The 21,629-nt window shown below is 52.9% G+C and overlaps 1 protein-coding gene across 3 annotated transcripts in view; it reads left to right on the top strand.

Annotated features, from left to right (window-relative positions):
• RAD54L2 (RAD54 like 2) overlaps nucleotides 1-16,213 on the top strand; it is a gene marked incomplete at both ends in the record, with an annotated part of 29,176 nt that extends 12,963 nt beyond the window's left edge. For all 3 annotated transcript variants that reach the window (XM_081106091.1, XM_081106090.1, XM_081106089.1), the window contains 14 exons: nucleotides 751-947; nucleotides 1,949-2,291; nucleotides 2,928-3,105; nucleotides 4,277-4,528; nucleotides 4,728-4,846; nucleotides 6,193-6,311; nucleotides 7,918-8,017; nucleotides 8,674-8,879; nucleotides 9,300-9,472; nucleotides 9,969-10,165; nucleotides 11,557-11,756; nucleotides 12,179-12,268; nucleotides 13,728-13,820; nucleotides 15,219-16,213. In XM_081106091.1, coding sequence (XP_080962217.1) covers nucleotides 751-947; nucleotides 1,949-2,291; nucleotides 2,928-3,105; nucleotides 4,277-4,528; nucleotides 4,728-4,846; nucleotides 6,193-6,311; nucleotides 7,918-8,017; nucleotides 8,674-8,879; nucleotides 9,300-9,472; nucleotides 9,969-10,165; nucleotides 11,557-11,756; nucleotides 12,179-12,268; nucleotides 13,728-13,820; nucleotides 15,219-16,213 — 3,262 coding nt within the window. The remainder of the gene's footprint in view (nucleotides 1-750; nucleotides 948-1,948; nucleotides 2,292-2,927; nucleotides 3,106-4,276; nucleotides 4,529-4,727; nucleotides 4,847-6,192; nucleotides 6,312-7,917; nucleotides 8,018-8,673; nucleotides 8,880-9,299; nucleotides 9,473-9,968; nucleotides 10,166-11,556; nucleotides 11,757-12,178; nucleotides 12,269-13,727; nucleotides 13,821-15,218) is intronic.
• Between the last annotated feature and the right edge of the window lie 5,416 nt (nucleotides 16,214-21,629).

Below are 21,629 nucleotides of genomic sequence, written 5' to 3'. Positions count from 1 at the left end.
CTCTATCCACTGAACCAAACCGGTTACAGCTGTTTCAGATTTGAATGAAATTATTTATATTTTCTCTCCATATATCAACCTGATTCCCAAACATCTAAAGGTACTTCTTGGTCCGGGCCCGCCTCCATGCTGCCCTTACCTCTCGGCATGGGTATTGAGAAGCAGGCTTTGTCTTCTGTCGAGGCTGCCTCCTGCGAGGCTTGGTCATGCACATCCAACTGAGGAGACTGGTGGCCCACAGGTGCTTCTCACCTGCTCTTCCTGCTCAGCTTTCAGGGCTGAGTCCACGTGCAGCAGGGCTCAGCTGCTCAGGAAGGAGGGACTGTGCTGAGTGTCCTTGGTCTCGGCTGCCCTTCCTCTCCTGCTTGTCCTGGCTCTTCAGGTACCAGGACCTGGGCAGCCGAAGTGCAGGAGGCAGCCCTTGCATTTAGTACTTCTATTGACTCTAGGAATAACTCTCCCTCCGATATTGTAATCATGCATGTACATCCAAGGAGGTTGTCGCCTTTGCTTGCCTTGTGCCCTTGAATTTCTGTTTTTTGCTATTTAACCATCATCAGTGACCCCGTCCATCCTCGCTACAATCTCTAGGATGCTGGGAAAGTACTTGGGCAGCGGCCAGCCCTGTGTGGCTCCACTGGCCTTTGGCAATCAGGATCCTGAGTGTACATCAGCACAGCTTTGCTTGTGAGGACTTCTTCCTGGGGAGCAGTGGGAGCAGTAATATTTTCTCTCTGTTCACTCTTACAGGACAATGGCAGCTCGAGCTAAAGTGATGGCTGATTGGGTGTCAGAGGGTGGGGTGCTCCTGATGGGGTACGAAATGTACAGGCTCCTCACCCTGAAGAAGTCCTTTGCCACAGGCAGACCGAAGAGGAGCAAGAAGCGGTCTCACCCGGTCATCATTGATCTGGACGAGGAAGATCGCCAGCAGGAGTTCCGGAGAGGTGGGCAGCCTCTCCTGCGGGGGTCTTAGGGGTTTTTCAGGAAAAAGAAATAGTGTCTGCAATAGCGCCTCGTCAAGCGTGAAGCTTTATTGATGTGAGTTGTGTTGCCTTGAACCGGAAATCCTGGCTCTCGGAGGCCGTGGATGAGTGGTTAGACCAGGCCTCAGACTGGCTCAGAGGAGCCCACGGCCTGTCCGGCCCGTTTCTCTCTCAGAGCAGCTGGAAGAGTAACCGCTGCCTGTACCACTTCCTACAGGTGTTCTGAAACAGCATTAAGAACACATTTATAAAGTCCTAAGTCACAGTTAGAGTAATAGTATTACTGCTTGTGAATTTATAAAACAAAATTTATCCCAGTTTTCTAGGGAAAGCCATTCTCTCATAGTTTACTCCTTCTTCCAAGGGGCCTGTGTCCCTCTGGGGAAGAAAGTTTCCTGAGGGTTCAGAGGCCCTTTCGTCTCGTAGGTCTCTTCACCCTGAGGGTATGTTGTTGTAGGGTTGCTTCTGTTACACAGTGGGGATGAGTTTGCCTTTTAGCAAGGACTGGGGAGTGAGTCCAGGAAGACTTGCCCTTAGCTGGCTCCCCTCAGCCAGCCCTCCGCCACCAAGGTGCTGACAGTGGGGAGAGCCAGCTGAAGTGTCCAGACCATTCCTGTCACTTTGACCCAGACTCACTTTTAGTCCTTGGCGGGTGCTCTGTAAAGCCATGCGCTCTGCTGCGCAGTTGGTCTAAGCCCTAGGAATGCAAGTTGGTTTTACTCTGAGCATAAAGGGGAAAAAGGAGGGAGAGAGATTTACTCAGAGTCAACAGGCCAGGCTCACGTGTCACACGCCACATAGGAGCTTGGATGGCTGGCTCCCTTTCAGTGACGGGGGCTGACTCTTGCTTTCCTGCTTCCTTCATTTCTTCTGTCTCCTCCAGGGTGCACCCCTACTTCTCATACTGTTGACTAAGAACAGGCCCTCCCACCCTCTGACTCCGGATCCTCTTCCCTCCCTAGAGTTTGAGAAGGCCTTGAGCCGCCCTGGCCCTGATGTGGTGATCTGCGACGAGGGCCACCGCATCAAAAACTGCCAGGCCAGCACCTCGCAGGCCCTGAAGAACATTCGCTCCCGCCGCCGGGTGGTGCTGACCGGGTACCCCCTGCAGAACAACCTCATCGAGTACTGGTGCATGGTGGACTTCGTGCGCCCAGACTTCCTGGGCACCCGACAGGAGTTCAGCAACATGTTCGAGCGCCCCATCCTGAACGGGCAGTGTATCGACAGCACGCCCCAGGACGTCCGCCTCATGCGGTACCGGAGCCACGTCCTGCACAGCCTCCTGGAGGGCTTCGTGCAGAGGTGAGCCGTCCTCCAAAGGAGTGGGCGGCACTCCGGGAGGGCCATGAGTCCAACTTCCTTTTACTCACAGCATGTCCTGAGTAGCTGGCAGAGGCTGGGTACCACTGTTTCAATCCTCTGGAAGTTTGGCCTAGAAGTGCTTCTTTCAAAAGTTGATCTGTGGTTACCATGGATGCTTGCCTTACCTGCTGAGGAGCAGAGAAAGAGCTGGCATCTTGCTGACTCGTGTGAAAGGGGGACGGGTGGTTCTGAGGGTGGGTCTTGCCTGGGCCAGCCTCTTGGTGCGTATAGCAACTCTGGTCCCCAGCAGTCCCTTGTTTTTCCTGGTTAACATGGCATGTGTGGAGAAAGCGTAGAGGAACAGCCCCGAATCGGGGTAAGAACCTGGAATTCCTGGTCTGTGTCACCCCATCCGTGACCAGGGGCAGGCCACTGCCTCTTGCTTTTGTTTTCATCCTTAAAATTTTGAGTTTTGTGGGTTTTTTTATTGAGTTTCGTCTTGATGGTTGCTGAAGCAGTCCTCATGAGAGGCTGCTGTGAGCCTCGAGAGGTGGGTGTGGCAGGAAGCAGGGTCTGGTTCTGTCCTACAGTGACGCCCCGGCCACAACGCCTTGTCAGTTCTGGTCTACGTTCTAGGAGAGGCCACACTGTGCTGAAGATTCATCTCCCTGCCAAGGAAGAGAATGTGATCCTGGTGCGGCTCTCCAAGATCCAGCGCGATCTGTACACACAGTTCATGGACCGCTTCCGTGACTGTGGCAGCAGTGGCTGGCTGGGGCTGAACCCCCTCAAGGCTTTCTGTGTGTGCTGCAAGGTGCGTGGAGGCCTCAGGGATACTGAGACACAGGCCAAGAATGCACATGGCCCCCAGGGAGTTATTCCTGCTGGGGGCTCCTGATAAAGGAGGAATAAGAGCAGAGGGGCCTCCTCTGCATTGGAGGACTGGGGGCTCTCGGAAGAGCAGTGTTGGCTGCACGCGCACAGCTCCCGGGAGTGGTGCTCACACTGCACTGCAAATGGTGCCCTTGTGCTGTGCAACTCGGCTGCACAGCCTGTTACACCAAACTTGAGGAACCACTTCCTTTCTCACTGATTTTTTTTCACTTGGGAGAGCAGGTGACGGTGGGACATTGTGGGACAGTTTGCTCGCATGATTGGGACTCAAGAACTCTATGGTTTAGACTAGTCATTGGGGCGCCTCCCATGGGCTTCTGTATTTCATCGGGTTGAGATGTCTTTCATCCCGACAGTGCTTCAGATGGCTGGGGACAGCAAGGCCATGTATCTTTAGCACTCAGCCTCGGGAGCAAGGTGATGAACACTCACTTGTCTTTGATCTGGACAAGTGCTCCCTGTTATCTCACGGGGGACCTGTTTCTTAGCTTTCAGCTGACCTGCTGGGCATTGTTTCTGATTGGCCGCTGCTTTAATATGTGAGCTGAAGGGGTGTGGCTGGGGATAGATGGAGTTTCAGAATATTTCTTTTGTAGCCACAGTCCTAGAGACCAGGGCAGACGTGGTCTGGAGGATGCTGCGGTGCCAACGCCCGTCTTACCCACCCCTTCTCCTCCCCAGGGATTCTCAACTCCTGCCAGGAGTAGCCCCTCAAATGACTTATGGTTGGACAGCTAGAAGGCAGATACATTTGTCCATAGGGTGACTTTGTCTTGCTTCGTACTGTGGTTGACTGTGGCCACTCAGTGAAACAGGAGCATTCTTAGTGAACAAGAATAGAATGCAAGGCTTATGTACCAAACATGCTGGCTTGCCCCTGGTGTGACCTCTCCTCTTTGTGTGTTATGTGATTGGTTGGTAAATGGAAACGAATGTCCAGGTCTTTGGCCCGAGGTCGTTGGGATATTTAACTTTTTGGTGATTGTGTGCTGTGGGATGTGTGTGTTTGAGCAAGGACATGTTTCCAGACTCTGGGACACCTTTACATTCTTCTCAGCCCTGCGCCACCTTTTCTCTGACTTGACCCTCAGATCTGGAATCACCCTGACGTGCTATATGAAGCCCTTCAGAAGGAGAACCTGGCCAATGAGCAGGACCTAGACGTGGAAGAGCTTGGCTCCGCGGGGACTAGTGCCCGCTGCCCGTCACAGGGAACAAAAGTCAAGGGGGAGGACAGTGCCTTGGCCGCCTCGATGGGAGAGGCAGCCAACAGCAAGTTCCTTCAAGGGGTCGGCTTCAACCCTTTTCAGGAGCGAGGCAACAACATTGTCACGTATGAATGGGTGAGTCAGGCAGTGCTTCTGTGGCCGTAGAGCACTGCTGAGAAGGGATGTGTGAAGCCCGCGTGGGGAGGGGCAGGGTGCGCAGTGCACATGCTGCCAGGTCTGTGCAGGGACCTATGAAGGTGGCCCGTGAGCTGCTGCTGTCTTGGAGGGAGAGATTTCTATGGACCCGCTCAAGCTGCCTCATTTCTCTCCACAGGCCAAGGACCTTTTGACTAATTACCAGACTGGAGTCCTGGAGAACTCTCCCAAGATGGTACTGCTTTTCCACCTGATCGAGGAAAGCGTGAAGCTTGGTGACAAGATCCTCGTGTTCAGGTAGAAGAACACTTTCCGAATGACACTGTGTGGCTCTGGTAACAGCAACACATCCCTACAGAGTGAGACGCCTGGGGTCACGCCAGCCCCCTTTCCACTCTCCATGCCTCTGCAAGCCAGTGCTTCTTGCGGGGGGGAGGGGGGGAGTCTTGCATTTTCTTTTTCTTGGGAGTTTTTTTGGGCCAATGCTATTCTCTTCAGAGAACAATTTGAGACCATGGGCTAACATTGTAGATCATAGTCTAACCCTTCCACTTGTGGCCAGGCCAAATGTGGCCTGTGGCCTGTTATCGTACAGCCTGAGAACTAGAGTTCACATTTTAAAAGGGTTTTAAGAAAAAGGAAACACAGCTGAGGCTGTATGTGGTCTGCGAAGCCTAAAAATATTCACTGTCTGGCCTTTTACAGAAAACACTTGCAGATCCGTGGTCTAGTCTGCTTCTCTCTCTCTCGGCCTTTTTAAAATAAGTAAGCTTTGTATATAAGGCCACATAAACAAAGCAGTTTGTTCCAGAGTCACATTCTCAGTCTAGCCAGAGCTTTGAGTCCCATCAAGGCCTGACTCAGGGAACCGACACGGGGTAGATTGCTTCTCCTGCGTCTGACCAGTGTGCTCCAATGAGATCTCAGTGGCAGCGGCCTGGCTTGGCAGCCTCGGAATGAGGGTTTCCACTTGGGGCGCATTTGCAAGGACAGCAGTGGTTCTAACGGGGCGGGGGGGCGGGGGCAACTGCTTTTATGGATCATCCTGAGGAGACTGGCTCTGCACACTCAGCAGCAGCTGAGTGCTCGTCTCCCCTTGATATTGCCTGTGGCCTATAGTTGGCTCTGATGTCTACTCATGTAGTGTGGGTTTTTGTTTCATTTTTAAAATAGGTTTTTATTTATTTTAGAGAGAGAGGAAGGGAGGATAGAGAGAGAGAAACATTGATGAGAGAGAAATTTCATTGATTGGCTGCATGTGCCCTGACCAGGAATCAAACCAGTGACCTCTTGGCTCCTGGGTCGTCGCACAATCACTAAGCTACACCGGCTGGCCGCAGTGTGGATTTTTAATGCTGATGTTATTGGATACTAGGCACTGAGTGAAACCCCAGAATTTCCCAGCTGAGCAAGTCATCGGGTAGAGAGTTTTTAGCCGGGTGCCGGCAGTAATTGTATGGATGACTCTGCTCCCACTATGAGCTAGAAAGAATACCGTGGTGGTTCTTTGTGGGGTTACCTCCTACAGGGAGTAGGTTGTGGGAGCTCCCACCGCCAGAGGACTGCATACAGTTGTGGGCCTGTTGGAGAGCAAGGTGCCTGTGGGTCTGGGAGCCTTCTGAACCAAGTGTTGTTCCTTTCAGCCAGAGCCTTTCCACCTTGGCTCTCATCGAGGAGTTCCTAGGGAAACGAGACGTGCCCTGCCTACCTGGTACCGAGGGGCAAGGAGTACAAAAGTGGGTTCGAAACGTCAGCTACTTCCGTGAGTTAATTGCTGCCTTATTCCTGGAGCCTTGGCGAGGTCTACTTAAGGGTTTACTTCCCTTCTCTCTCAGTTTCTCTTCTCCATTCTCTCCATGAAATATTTCATTTATAGCAACAGTCCTAGAGACCAGGCGCAGCAGATTAGCCCAGGAGCAAAGAAAGACAGAGGGAGCTCCTAGGCGTGAGGTGCTGTCCTAGGTGCTGAGGAGCTCAGGCGAGATGGGGGTGGGGCGTTGCAGAGAAGTAGCAGGCATACGCCTCATCTTCATCTGAGACATGACAACTTGAGGACAGACCCTTGGGTTCTAAGGAAGGCAGAATTGTTCTGGTGAGGATGGTCAAAGAAGGCTTCCTGGAGGAGGCAAAGCTTGCACTAGACTTGCAAACATGGAGAGGGTTTGACAGGTAACAGAGCTTGTGTGGCCCAGAGGTCATTCTAGGGGGAAGGAGTGGAGTGAGCACAAGTCTAGGTCAGGCATTCTCTGTGGGGGAGATAGCATCCCTAGGACAGTGAAAACTGCTTCTTGGGGCAAAAAAACGTAACTTTTTGAAGAATAAAGCACAAATACGCATATAGTAAGTAAACATACAATAGATCTGTGGTGTTAAAGTTACCAGGGGGGCATGGTGACTGGGAAAAAATGTATAAAAAGGTTCCTTAAGAAGGTGGTAATAAAAATAAAAATTAAAAAAAGGCTGAAAAGTATTGACCTCAGGCCCTTACTGACCAGAAACTGACATTTAGGCCAGATAATTCTGTGTTGTCGGGGGCAGTCATGTGCATTGTAGGATGTTTAGCAGCATCCTTGGTCTCTATTCACTAGATGGCAGTAGCATCAATTCAGTTATAACAACCGATAGTGTCTCCAGGCATTGCCAGGTGTCTCCTGTGGGGTGGAGGGTGCTTGTTGAGAAGCATCTGAGGTTCAGGGGTGCGAAGAGACCCGGCACAGGGTCTGGCCTGGAGCTTTGTATTGTCTCTGGATTTGCCCAATTAGTCAGTGCTGAGCTGTGCTTGAACTTATGAGAACTGGCTTTGCCCTTTTCTCTGCTTTGCCCACGGTGTCAAAAGAAGCCTCCCTGCCCTTACTCATGCTTCCTAACTAAAGGGGACTCCTTCCAAGCTTCCCCCTTTCACTCCAATGTCCCACCCACCGCGCTGTATCTGTTCCTCTGTGTCTCCCTGTAGCAAGTTCTCAGCCTTGGGAGCTTGTTAACAGTGCAGGTTCCTAGTGGAGGAACATCATCCCTATCAAAACAAACCCTTGGTTCATCTGTGCTCTGTCAGGATTTGCAGGACTGAGGCAGAGGGCCACCTGAGCCAGTGTCTACCAAGCCTCTGTACTTAGGGTGATTCTTAGGCACTCAAGTCTAGGAACCTTGGCCTTAGAATCGACACAAGATACTAAAGGGAGAAGCAGTTCCTAATCCTTGTTGTGCATACAACCACCTGGGGGTATTTTTAAGTTACAGGAACTTGGGTCTCAAGGTAGACCAGAGCTCTCTAGTGTGTGTGCGCTTGGTTTTTAAAACACATTTGCCCAGGATTTTGCTGTGTCCCCTGCCCTCATCTGGCCATTTCTGAGGTTCTCCTTCTGTCCTAGGGCTGGACGGTAGCACCCCTGCCTTTGAGAGGGAGCGGCTCATTAATCAGTTCAATGATCCCAGCAACCTCACCACCTGGCTGTTCCTTCTCTCCACAAGGTGAGTGGGTCCTGGGAGGATAGGCCAGAGGGTGTGTTCTGGGCAATTGGCCACATGGGCAGGCACCCCAAAGGCTCATCCAATTTCCATCAGAAGAGATCTGCTCAGGGCTGTGACTTGTTTTTGAAGTGAGAGAGGAGACACCAAAAGGAAGTTGTGTTAAAGGGCGATCGTGACACTGTCATTAAGTTCTTTGACACCTTCATTAACAACGGTTTAATTAGCTTTTCCCTTGGAATGTTTTGAGGCTGAGACGATGTGGAGAATGTGAGAGTGTTTTAACAAGTAGGAAGTGCAATAGAACTGTAAAAGGCTGCTGGCCTGTTTGTCTCATGCCAAGTAGAATGCCCTTGATAGGGTATGAACCAGCCGTTCTCCTGAGCTGTTAGCAGTTTCCCTCGCCAAGTGACATCACACTCAGCAGGGAGGAGAGCGGACTGCTTTCTGTGCTGGGGGCACTTGCGTGTCGCATGTTCCAGGCATACTGTAGAGTGGGTGAGGACATACACTGTCCATTAGCAGGACAGCAGGATCCTCAGTGTGTTGGGCTTAGGACAAAAAGGAGGGTGTTGGGGTAGGAGTCACGGTGGGTAAAACTGATTTGAAAACTACCTTTACAACGAAAGGCTCTGTGATTGTTGGTTTGTGTTTTAAAGGGCTGGGTGCTTGGGCGTGAATCTGATCGGTGCCAACCGAGTGGTGGTGTTTGACGCTTCCTGGAACCCTTGCCATGATGCTCAGGCAGTGTGTCGGGTGTACCGCTACGGCCAGAAAAAGCCCTGCCACATCTACCGCCTTGTGGCTGATTTCACCCTCGAAAAGAAGATCTATGACCGTCAGATTTCCAAGCAGGGCATGTCAGGTGGGCTGCCTTCTAGGTTCAGAAGACACACATTGATATAGGCCGCCATCCTACTGTTTCCAGGTGTTCGGGGACGGAGATTGTGGGAATACAGGCAGGCTTCCCAGTATAGCAAGCCAGCAGGTCCTCTCATCTCATTCTGACTCAAATAATTGCCTAAGAAGGGAGTGACCTCAACTTGTTGAAGGTGGGTTTAGGGTTTAGAGCTAAACTAGCAGGTTTCTGTTATAATACTTCCATTTTACCAGGGCCTCCCACCTGGTCTTTAACTTTCAGATACGGAGGGGCCACCTTCGGTGGCTCAGGTATAGTGCCAGTTGTGCCACCCACAGCCTCTCTCCTCTCTGCTGATCTCTGTAACTGTGCCTTTGCAGTCTTCTTTGCCACATATTGACCGCCTCCTTGTCCTCTCCCTTCCAGATCGCGTGGTGGATGATCTCAATCCAATGTTGAACTTTACCCGGAAGGAGGTGGAGAACCTACTGCACTTCGTTGAGAAGGAGCCGGCTCCCCAAGCATCTTTGGACGTAAAGGGCATCAAGGAGCCCGTCCTGCAGCTTGCCTGCCGGAAGTACCCTCACCTCATCACCAAGGTGAGAGCCTGGGGTGTAACAGCCCCTGGCGGGCCAGCGGCCAGCGGGGGAGGCTCGTCTGGCGAGCTTGTCTTTGTGCAAACTTTTGTTTCACGCAGGCAACTTGAACGCCATGGGTTCTTTTCCTTGTCCCATGCAGTTCCCGCCCCTGGTCTGGTCCTACAAGTGCTGGGCTCAACCATGTGGAATAATTTGGCCAGTGTGTTTTCCTAGCAGAAAGAGAGATGGCATGTTTTAAATATGTAGCCTGTTAATTCTCTGACCTCTGCCCTCCTTTTGATGTGGAAGGCAGATGTAGGTGGTCTAAAGCTGTGCTGTTAGACTTGTGAGTCATACTCTTGACAGAAGGACAGTGAACCTGCATGTGTCTGCGAGCAGGCTCTTCGCTAGTGCTGGAGACAGCTAGCCCTTCCTTGGTGTCAAAGCAAGGCTCAGTGTGTACCCATCATTTTGCACAAAGACTGATAATTAAATCAACACCCTCTTGTGTCCCCAGGAGCCTTTTGAGCATGAGTCATTGCTCCTTAACCGAAGGGATCACAAGCTGACCAAGGCGGAGAAAAAAGCAGCAAAGAAAAGCTATGAGGAAGACAAACGCACATCAGTCCCCTACACCCGCCCATCGTATGCACAGTATTACCCGGCCAGCGACCAGAGCCTGACCAGCATCCCCGCCTTCAGTCAGAGAAACTGGTGAGTCGCTGAAAGGGCAGGAAGGTCTGCTGTGGGGCCAGGCCACACTTCCCGCTGTGGCATTGTGTAAACTGCTCTTTGGCTGCTGAGAACTGGCGGGCCTGCTCTTGGGTGAGGTGTCAGGCAGTCCACAGCCCCGGGGTTTAAGTGGCTCTGGCAGGAAGAGTGAGCTGCTGGTCTTGGGACTCAGGAGAGTCCATTTGTGTTCTGGGAGGTGCAGGTTCCCAAAACACAGAGACCCAGCCCTCCTGTACAGCCCATCCTATCCGTAGCACTTTGGTCCTAGACCAGTGATGGCGAACCTTCTGAGCTCGGCGTGTCAGCATTTTGAAAAACCCTAACTTAACGCTGGTGCCGTGTCACATATAGAAATTTTTTGATATTTGCAACCATAGTAAAACAGACTTATATTTTTGATATTAATTTTATATATTTAAATGCCATTTACCAAAGAAAAATCAACCAAAAAAATGAGTTTGCGTGTCACCTCTGACACGCGTGTCATAGGTTCACCATCACTGTCCTAGACCTTGCTAAGCTCTGAAGTGCAAGGGTGAAGGCCAGGTCTTTATGGGCCTTGGAGTGCAGTCAGTGCGTTCTGCTGCTGCTCATGGGATTGCATTCTGTGGCTGTGCCCCAGTCCTGAGTGAGAAACCTTTTCCTTGAGCAAACTTCTAGAATTGTTTAGAATATGAGTGCGGCAGAAACCTGTTGCTGAATGGAAAGAGAGGCTGGCCATGGGCATGTGCCAGTTAGAGGCCTGGCTGCTGGGCACAGGGTTTTGGCTGCTGCTGCTTTTGTGGTGGTCGTGACTAGAGGGGTATCCTGGGGAGTGGCCCCAGGAGGAGCCCAATGAAAAGTAATGCAGAGGAGAGGGGTGTGTGCATTGCTTACTGATACTTGAAGTTTCAGAGAGTAAAGACCATTAAGGTTGGACAGGTGGTCTCTCAAATTGACCTGCACATGTGGCGTCACGTGGCCTTTCTCCTTGGTGAGTGGTCAGGTTCCCCCCCGTTTGTCTGCAGCTTGCATGCACTGGAGGCTGAAGAACTTTTCCTCCCTGTTGCATCCTTGCCTTTCCCTGACTTTCCTCCAAGGGCGAGTGCCTGTGTGTGTAGATAGACCGTCCGAATCCCCATAAAGGCGTCATCCCACTGACATCTGACTCCTTAGGCTCCGAGAAGCGTCATCCCTCGCTGCCTTTCTGCCTCCACTGCCTCAGCCCTGCGTCTTGTCTTTTGAGCTGACCATGCTCTGTCAGTCCTCTGACCCTCCTCAGCAGCAGCTGAGGCTGGGGGGGAGGGGGGCGGGGGGGGGGGGCCTGAAGGGCTCCGCAGGAGGGAAGGGTGGCTGTTCTGCCGACCTCTGAGTGCGCTGTCCTCCTCTCACAGGCAGCCAACGCTGAAGAGTGATGAGAAGCCTGTGGCCAGTGTCCGTCCTGTGCAGTCCACCCCCATCCCCATGATGCCCCGGCATGTCCCCCTGGGAGGCGGCGTAAGCTGTGCCTCCAGCACAAACCCAGCCATGAACTTCCCCATCAACTACCTGCAGCGCGCGGGCGTCCTTGTGCAGAAGGTGGTCACCACCACAGGTTGGGTGCTGTCCCTTTTCAAATCACTTTGTTCACGCAGGAATTTTAGTATTTATTAACACCTCAAACATCCTAAAGTGATGTGGAGCAGGCACTTGCCAATAACTCCAAGAGGAGAAAAAATACAGAGAAGTAACCATTTGAACCAACTTTCTAAACCAGAAACTCTATGAAATTTTAGTTAAATCAGGGAAATTGACCCGAAAGATGATCAGATTTCTCAGAAGTTTCTGGTTCTTGGAGTATTCTCTATTAGACAGCTGCGAGAGGACTGCGGGCCTTGCTGTCCTTGGCTCTGATCTTTGCCCACCGAGAGGCGTTAGAGAATCCGCTGAGAAACGGGGTGGATGTGGACTGTGGTTTCCTTCCCTGCTTTAGTCAGGCCCTGTGGAATCTAAATCTGAGGTCTGTGTCTTCACTAGATATTGTTATTCCTGGACTCAACAGCTCCACAGATGTACAGGCGAGAATTAACGCTGGGGAGAGCATCCACATCATCCGCGGGACGAAAGGTGAGACTGCCCGCCTGCCCGCCTGCCCCCTGTCTGGGCTGGGAAGCAGAATCCGTACATCCGGGAAGCATGAGGAAATGACATTTCCAGGAGCTCAGTATTGTGGGGCGGGGCCCCAAGGATATCTGGCAGTGGCTTAAGAGAAGGGAGTTAGGGTCCCCGCATCCTTGTATTTTGACATGGTTTTTATGGAGAATTTGGGGTGGGTTTGGATAGACACTGTGTTTTGTGTCCCAGCCTATCGATTGCGGTGCTGTTGGCTAGGAATGCCTGACTCACCTGGCCCCACGCACCTGTGGGACCCCGTGGACATTTCCCCAGAGCCAGTGCTGTGGCTGAACCAGCCCGTGTGCTGTTATGACTGGAACACACAGCAGCCATCAGGGAACGTTGTAGATGCAAGAGCATTATTCACAAGTTCTGGAGGGTACATTATGCCCGAGGGTCTCACATGGAGGTCACGGGGGAGAAAGAGAAAGAACATGGACCTGGGTCTCTGCCTTTATTAGGGTCCAAGAGTGGGGTGCTAGGCTTTGTGGGTTCACTCTTTGTTGGCGAATTTAAAACAGAAGAGTGGGATTTAGAACAGGAGGGGAAAGTAGGTCAAAGTGTGGTCATTGGGAAAATCCACTGCCTCTGCCTCCTTACAAGGAAGGTGAGACTGCTGGGATGAAATCTGTAGGGACAGTGTCGACGCCTGTCATTCCCGCCAGTCTTCACTCTGGGAGCTCCTGAGGCTCGGTGTCAGTAAGGAGGTTTTGCCCCGGCCTCTGTTGGGTCACAGGACCTTTAGGCTCAAGGAAAAGATGCTCCTGTGGGCCTAGAGCAGGGGTGGGTAAAGGGCAGGCTCTGCTGTGCACCAGCCAGATCAGCCTTTCAATGTCCATAAATAAGTATTTTAGACCATAGTGGCACTAGCTGTTATGCTACAGAGTTGGGTAGTTGCAAGAGAGAGCTGATGGCTCACAAAGCCAGAATTACTAATTGGCCTTTTAAGGAAAAGTTTGCCAATCTCTGGCCTGGAGGCAGCCCGGATTTTCCAGGAGATTGATAAAAAAAACAACAACACGGGATGGTAGATTAGTGTTTGGGAATGGAACGCAGCTCTAGAATTGCTCCCACCAACAGAGAGGGCATTGAGGCAGGAAGGCGTGGGCCAGAGTGCCTGTGCTCCTCCTCACCCCTGTTTCTTTCCTCCACTGCATGAGCCTTTCCTGATGGGTGCTCCTGTGCCTGTCCATCTCCCCCAGCGGGCCAGGCTCTAGAGCAGGGCCTGTGGCGGTGCTGATGCAGTCAGTGTTTGTGGAGAAAAGGGCTAATATTGGGCCGCAGCTCCGTCCTCACCAATCACTGCACACGTCTGAGAGAGGGTGGGAGACCTAGTTTTACAGCTGTTTCCCAGCCCACGGCTGGCAGGAGGGCATTGTCTGCCGCTCACAGTCTTCCTCGTGCTTTTTAGGGACGTACATCCGCACCAGCGACGGGCGGATCTTTGCTGTCCGAGCGACGGGCAAACCCAAAGCCCCTGAAGATGGCCGGATGGCTGCCTCAGGTATCGCATGCGGCTCTGCCTCCCGTTCACCGCTGGACATGTGTTGTGTTTTGGTTTAGTTTCACTTGTAATTAATTTTTTAGTAAATAATGTGTACGTGGTTCACAATTCAAAAGGTACAAAAGGGGTAAAGTGAAAAGTAAGTTTTTCTCCTGCCATACCTCTAGCCAGTCATTTCTCGTCTGTCATTTTCTTTTTCTTTTTTTTTCTTTTTTTTTTTTTTTCGTCTGTCATTTTCAGAGATATTCTGAATGCAGTACAGGGATGTGTGTGTCTTTATGGATAAAAAACATGTGTGCCTGTTTGGATAAAAAACGTGTGTATAACTTTGCTTCGTATTTTTCAAATGAATGCTCACTTACTATAATACACTGGTTAGTCCTTCATTCAATGGATAGCCCAGGGCTGGTGCCTTATCTGCTATAGCTGTGCCTCCTGGAGGGTGTGCACAGGATGCCGCTGGATGGGACAGGGTGGGACAGCACCATGCGTCCCAAGTCCCCTGTCCTGGGGTGCTCAGATTGCTGTACTCCACATGCAGAACTGTCTCCCAGGCACGCGGTGTATCTGCAGCATAATCCCCAGATGTGGGCGGATCGCCAGGTTAAAGAATGTGTGGGCGGATCGCCAGGTTAAAGAATGTGTGGGCTCATTCACAGTGAGGTGCTCTGGCCAGGCTCCCCTGTGGGAGAGCTTCTCCTCCATCCTTCCTCCGGGAAGCACCGAGAGCTAGACTGCTTTTTTGTGCACACAGCCAGCCCAGTTGATAGAGTGGCACCGTGAGCACCCATGGAGCCGCGCCAACACCAATGACTGTTCCTTTCGCCATGCACTCGCTTTTGTCTCTCCCTTCCTGTTATCTGAACTATTTGCAAATCGAGGACATCATGTCACTTTTACCCTTAAACATTTTCACACACACAGCCTAAGGCCAAGGGCATTCCCCTCTGAGCCAGCAGCATTATCACACGAGTTAACAGCTCCACATGTGCCCGAGGTCCAGGCCAGAGCCGGTTTTCCAGGCGTCCCCATCAGGCCTCCCCATCATCTTCCACAGCCAAGGCTTTTGTTTAGTTTGAAGCCAGGATGGATGACTTGTTAGAAGCACTTTCCTCTTTTCTTCAATCCTGGTCACTGCAAGCCTGACTGGGGTTAAGACTGATGACTTAGCATTTCATGTCCATGACCTCATGGGCTTCACCTTGTGGAGTTTTACAGTCAGGGAAAGGAGAGACCTGTTTCCTCGGGGAAAGTTAACTGGGTGACTTTATACATCAAACTCTTTGAATTTTGGGGGACACAGGATGGGATGTTTTTGTTCTTTCATGGAACTTTCCCCTATGTTTTCCTTTTCTCCCTGGCCATTCTGGTTCTCAGTCACCTACGTTTTGTCCCCAGGTTCCCAGGGGCCTTCTCTCGAGTCTACGAGCAACGGCAGACCCAGTGCCTCATCACCCAAAGCTCCCGACCCTGAGGGGCTGGCCAGGCCTGTCTCTCCCGACAGCCCGGAGATCCTCAGCGAGCTGCAGCAGTACGCGGATGTGGCCGCTGCCCGCGAGTCCCGCCAGAGCTCCCCCAGCTCCGCCGCCGGCCTGCCCGGCCCCCCTGCCCAACTGGTGGACGGCAGTGCTGTGCCTGGGACTGCTCTTGGGACGGAGCCTCGACTTGGGAGCCACTGCCTCAACAGTTCCCTCTTGGTGACCGGCCAGCCCTGTGGTGACAGGCACCCAGTCTTGGATTTAAGGGGCCACAAGCGGAAGTTGGTCACACCATCTGCTGCCCAGGAGTCAGCCCGCCGGCGGTCCAGGAAGGGCCATCTACCAGCCCCCGTGCAGCCGTATGAACACGGGTATCCAGTTGCAGGCGGGTTTGCCATGCCACCCGTCTCCTTAAACCATAACCTCACCACCCCCTTCACCTCCCAGGCTGGGGAGAACTCCCTGTTTATGGGCAGTCCCCCCTCCTACTACCAGCTGTCCAATTTGCTGGCAGATGCCCGCCTGGTGTTTCCAGTGACTACTGACCCTCTGGTGCCAGCAGGCCCCGTCAGTTCCTCTTCCACGGCTACCTCAGTCACTGCCAGCACCCCTTCCTTCATGCTGAACCCCTCTGTTCCAGGGATGCTGCCCAGCTTCTCACTCCCGTTCTCACAGCCACTCCTGTCCGAGCCGAGGATGTTTGCCCCTTTCCCCACCCCTGTCTTGCCCACCAACCTTTCCCGGGGCATGTCGGTCTACCCAGGCTACATGTCCTCCCACGCGGGCTACCCAGCTGGCGGCCTCCTCCAGTCCCAGGTGCCTCCATTTGACTCTCACGAGGTGGCTGAGGTGGGGTTCAGCTCCAATGACGATGAGGACAAGGACGATGATGTGATCGAGGTCACTGGGAAGTAGCTGGGAGCCCCGCTCCACCTCACTCAGGGCCCCAGCATTGCCCACCAAGCTGGAAGGCAGCTGTCTGGGCTTCTGAGAGTAGGGCCCTTGGCAGGGGGGGCAGGAAGAGGACAAGGAATGGGGATGACCATAGTGGCAGGGCTCTGCTGCAGCCCAACAAAGGCAAAAAATTCCAGCAGAGCAGCAATCGTGGGAAATCAGGGACCCAAACAGGACTGGAGGGCCGGGAAGCCCGCCTCTCTTCCTGCTGCCTTGCTTAGCTGTCAGCTTGCCTGCTTGCCCCTCTGAGTGTAGGCACTCACATCCCATCTCTGTCTTTGGGAACATTCTCTCCCAAGAGACCTGCCTTACTGGGTGACTTAGCTTGGCCTGGAGAGGGGAGGGGAGTGAGGGGGGGGCGGGTAGAGAAGGAGTGTGGGCAGGGAGAGCAGACTGCGATTCCACGTGAAGTGGAGTCTTTTTAGGGGGTGGGAAGGAAGCAGACCAGGTATGTGTGCTGTGCGTGTGTGTGTTTATGTATGTACGTACATGTATGTAACAGCAGTGATGAAGGTGGGGGGGAGGAAGGGAGGGACGAATGAGGGGGAAAAATGAATTTATCTTTTTAAAAATGGAAATCAGAGTGTGGTGGTTCATGGCAGTTAGAACGAACGTCAGGGTGAGCCCAGGAGAGCTGTGGAAACCACAAGTTTCCTTCTCGTGGGTGAAGAGGAGCCCAGGTAACCTGAGTCCCTGGTTTTCAGAGCCACATTGGTTGTGGAATTTGGGGGAGATAATGGGAGAAATGGGCATTGCCCCTCGCTGCCTCTCCCTAGTGGCTGCCTCGGAGCAGCCCTTTCCAGGGAGAGAAACTGTGAGGCAGGAGGGGAACCCTGTGTTGTGGGGGAGGCTGGAAGGACATGCTTCACAGGGATGGACCTGAGCCCCACTGCCTGTCCCAGTGGCTTTTCCTGCCCCTGCCTTCCCTGGTAGAGAGCTCAGTTAATTTATTTCTTATGGGCAATTATTTATTATTTAGACTTTTCATGTGTCTTTTTGTTGTTATTGGTAGTGGGAAGGGGAGGCTGGGGTAGGGAAGAGGGTAGGAGATGGGAAAGGCAGTTTTAAAATACCCCAGACCCCATGGCTGCCGGTGAGCACATCCCCGAGGGCATCCCCGAGGGTGGTGAACTGGCCATGGAAAGAAAGCCAGGCTTGACCAAGGTGTGCACCAAATAGCCATGTTTTGCAGGAAGACTAGGGACTCCTGTGTCTGGAGAATTGGTGGGATGAGACTCGTTCCACAGAGCTGGAAACTTGGGGTCATGGAGTTTGCTTTTGGAAACTAAATGACCCCAAATTTGGAGTTGCGTCCTTAGACTTAGAGGCAGGCTCGCTATGCTGTGCATAGATGGCTGCGTTGGGGGAACAGACTTGATTTCCTATTGGGAAATGTGTTGACTTCCCCAGCCTATCAGATGGTCAGTGTGGGCCTGCTGTCTGCTACCTCCATCCTCTGAAGGAACATGGAGGAGCCCTTCCTCTAGGAGCCTGAAGCCTGGCTTTGTCCTAAAGGAACATACCAGCCATTCTGGGTCAACCCTTTCTTGTTGCCAGTGCTAGGGGCGGGGCATCTAGTCTTTAGGCGCAAACACTGGCTGTCTTCCGCTTGGCTTTCCCTGCCTGCTGAGGCCACTCCAGGCAGGTCTTTATGGTGAACACACGGTGTCTGTCTGTAGAGCTCCACCCCCTCCCCAGGGGGTCCTCACTGGGCAGCTGCTGCCCCTGCCTCCCATGTCCTGGAGGCAGTTTAGTCAGGTCACCCCTAGTAGTAGCTGCTTCTGTAACTCTTCCACCAGCTGGTTTTCGTTGTTGGGGGGCCTTACACACTCGGGGGTGTTGTTCCCAGAGAAGAGACGAGGAGATGGCTGATGGGGGTGTGCATGTACGAGTGTAAGTGCGTGTGCGTGTGTGTGTGTGTGTGTGTGTGTGTGTGTGTGCGCGCGCGCGCTGTTCAGTTACACCAAGAGTGGGACTTACGGCGCTTTTTTTCTCTTTTCATAGACACCCTGTCAGACTCTTAACTCTCCTACTCATAGAAGCCTTAGACCTACAATTTAGCTATGCAAATTATTTTAGTAATTTAAAACTAGCATTTCACCAGTGCTCTCTCAGATGCACCAGGAGCGGGTGGTGAGTGGACTCAGTGTGGGCTTTCATGTTGAGGCTGGTGCTGAGGGCGTGAGCTACCCCAGGTCTCCGGTTTGCAGAGCGCACTCACCCTGGGCCACAGTTGATACCTCCAAGGCCCCAGAGCAGGTGTGTGTGTGTCTAAGGAGGGGTCATTCTGTGTGCACCTCTAAAACATCGTAGCAGCAGGCTCCAAGAATCCACAAACTATTCCAGCAAGGAATTGAGACCAGTCACTAGAGGGATGGGCTTTAGCGGTATCAGGAAGTGAATGGGTATTATGAGAGGCAGTGTGTGCCTGCTGTCGACCCAGTGCTTCCAGGGGCTGGGTCTTGCTATAACTGGGGAGAGGCCATAGCTTCAGGAGGCAGACCCGGCTGTAGAAGGCTTTGTTCGATATGTGCAGCTTATACTGTGTAGGCAGGTGGGGGTGGGGTCACAGGAAATTGGGGTGCTACCAGTTCCATGTTTGTTTTTTTAATGACCGTGAAAACCCTTCTGACTTCCCTGCTGCCTCTTCCTGTGTGCTGGTAGCAGGGACTGTCTCAGAGGCCATGGGCCATGCTCTACAGCTGCTTTGATAGAGACACTTGCTGGTGGCTTCCACCTGCCGTCCAGGCCTGCGTGAGGGAGGGATGGGGAGATGAGGGAGGTGGGAGACCGGCCCGGGCACTTCCCCTCCCTCATCTTCCACAGAAGCCCTGTCTGGCTGGTTCAGCCTAAGTTCTCACCAAGGGAATATGGTACAACTTGCTTCAGGATTCCATGTGTAGTGATGTGTGATTTCCTTTTCTTAGTATCTGCGGATAAAAATTGAACAGAGACAGAGTAGCCACTTAAGAAAGGAAGTGAACCCTGTTGGATCAGATTGGATTCTGCAAAGTCCTCACCTTCTCGAGTTGTGCTCAGCATCTATTTTGTCATCTCCCGACTTCAGGATAACGCTGGTCCTTGGCACTCTCTTCCCTAGGAATTAGTGTCTGAAGTTTATATACTTGTGATTCACAACTAAATATATTTCCCACTCCAGGGTCTGAAGCAAAGCTAGGGGAGTTCTGCTGATAGGTGGAAACGAACAACAAAACCTTAGGCGTCTGCGGGGGACTGTCACTCCCAAAGTCAGCAGAGCAAGTCGTCCGCTTCAGTCTGTGCAAGCCTGGCCTTGCTCCGGAACCGAGTGCTCCCATGTGGAAGGTCTGGGGGCTTCACATTCCTTGTTCCTAGTGTTCCTGGCCATGACCCTTCCTCCTGTTTCCCAGTTCCCTGTGATTCCTCAGAAGACCAGTCTCCCTTCCGAACCCCGGCCTCCTGTACACCCAGCCAAGTGGCTCTTTTGCCACCAGAACTCCTGAGGAGCTCCTTTCCCCGGTGGACCCAGGAGACTTTCTGTCCTCTGCTCACTGTTCCAGGAACCTGCCCCTCCAGGCCTGAGTGCTTCACTCTCCACCCGTCGCCCTCCCCATCCATTCCCCTCCCACTGGCGCTTCTCTTCTGCCCTGTGTATTCCACTGTTACCCTAAATGTCTGTCTGTGCCACTAGCTTGGCCCTGGGCCTTTTATGAATACCCAAGTCTTACAATGAACTTCCTGAGCAGGCGATGTCCAACTTCTTTGCTCTCAGGGACTGTGTCTGCCTCTCCTCTCCCCTCGGGCCTATGTGACTGAGGAAAAGGTGCATCTGAGTCCGGGAGAGGTAGCCTGGCAGGCTGCAGAGTCTGGGGCAGAGGCTGGGAGAGATTTGGGTACTTTCTGTTACCACTACTGGGGTGATATTCAGAAGAGGGGGGACCTCATACTGTGACCTGATCCAGGACCCTCCTCTGGAAGAGAGCTCAGCCCAGGTGTGTGTGTGTGTGTGTGTGTGTGTGTGTGTGTGTGTGCCTGTGAGTGTGTGTGTGCACATGCACACACCTCATGTGCACATGAGTGTAAACTGACTTGTCTGGTTGTGTTACTCAGGGTGGGCTGGGGACTCAGCAGAAGAATCCCCTTAGCCCGCTCAAGACTGGTTTTTTCCTGTACCCTCTCCAGAGGGGTCGGGAAGGAGGTCCAGGTGGGTTGAGGGGGTCGCAGTGGATAACCACTAAGGCCACATTGCTGCCAGGAGTGGGGGGGTGGGGGGTTGGGGCCCCAGGGACCTGGCACCTGGCTTTGGTTTTCCGTCTTCTTTCCTCAGGACGCCCCCTGAGGCCTGGGATTGCACCTGGCTTTGAGGAGCACCTGTGGCTGGTGCTCTGCCGGTGTAGTCATGGGCTTCCCTCCTCTCGCAGGGCAGGTGCTCCTGCCCCAGAGACTGGGCAACTGGCTGTTTCTATGACGTATTTATTTTTACTTGTGTTTCATGTCACTTTTTTAAAAAAGCAAACAGAACAATTGTAAGTCAGTATAACTGCCTATCAGTTTTCTTTATTTCTCTTTTTGTAAAATAAAATTTAAACTCAAGAAGGCAATCTTGTTCGATCAAGGAATTGTCTGCACAGCTGTTTGGCAAGTGGTGAAAGGGATGTAACAGCACAGGGATAGCATGGCGGGGGGGGGGGGGCAGACCCGGGGGGGGGGCAGACCCTGCAGTGATCGTGGCAGTGAGCTCGCTAGCCGCCTCCTGCCTTTGCTCATCTGACAGGACTGCCTTTCCAGGCTCCAGAGGACAGTGAAGCTGCCTCAGGGGACGTGAGGCTACTGGGCCTCAGTCCTGCAGGGGCTGCCTGCAGAGGGAGTGGCAGGGGCCTGGCAGCACCACATGAGCCTTCTCCATTTGTCATGAGTGAGAGGATTGAACCACTGCCTCCCAGAGAACTAGCCAGGGCTTTGGAACCTGAGGAGCTGGGGGACGGAGGGGAGTGTCCACTCTTCCCTGTTTAAGGGGAGGAGCCCTGGGAAAACTGGAAATTTACTGAGGGAGCATTAAAGAGCCTCTGTGGGGATTCCTTGGACAGAGGAAAGCAGGAGACAGGGCAAATCGGGGCTCATGAGGGAGAATATGTGCTATGGGGACTTAGGACTGGAGTGGAGCATGGGTGGGGGCATAGCTAGGTGAGCCTCTGCTCAGACGCTGCGGCCTGTCCCCCAGGAAAGTGCCCTGGCTTCAGCCTCCTGGTGGCCAGCGGAAGCCTTGCAGGAATCCCAACCAAGGGCGGGGCTTGCTCTGAGAGGAAGTGTTGAAGGCTGATGGCTTGCAGTCCCAGTCACAGGCCGACTCCTTTCCGACAGTGGCGCTGAAGCAACTAAGGCACACCCTGAATTCTGA

Source organism: Myotis nattereri (assembly GCF_964212035.1).
Source record: "Myotis nattereri genome assembly, chromosome: 14".
NCBI classification, from domain to species: domain Eukaryota; kingdom Metazoa; phylum Chordata; class Mammalia; order Chiroptera; family Vespertilionidae; genus Myotis; species Myotis nattereri.
This window is presented reverse-complemented; position numbering and strand designations above follow the sequence as displayed.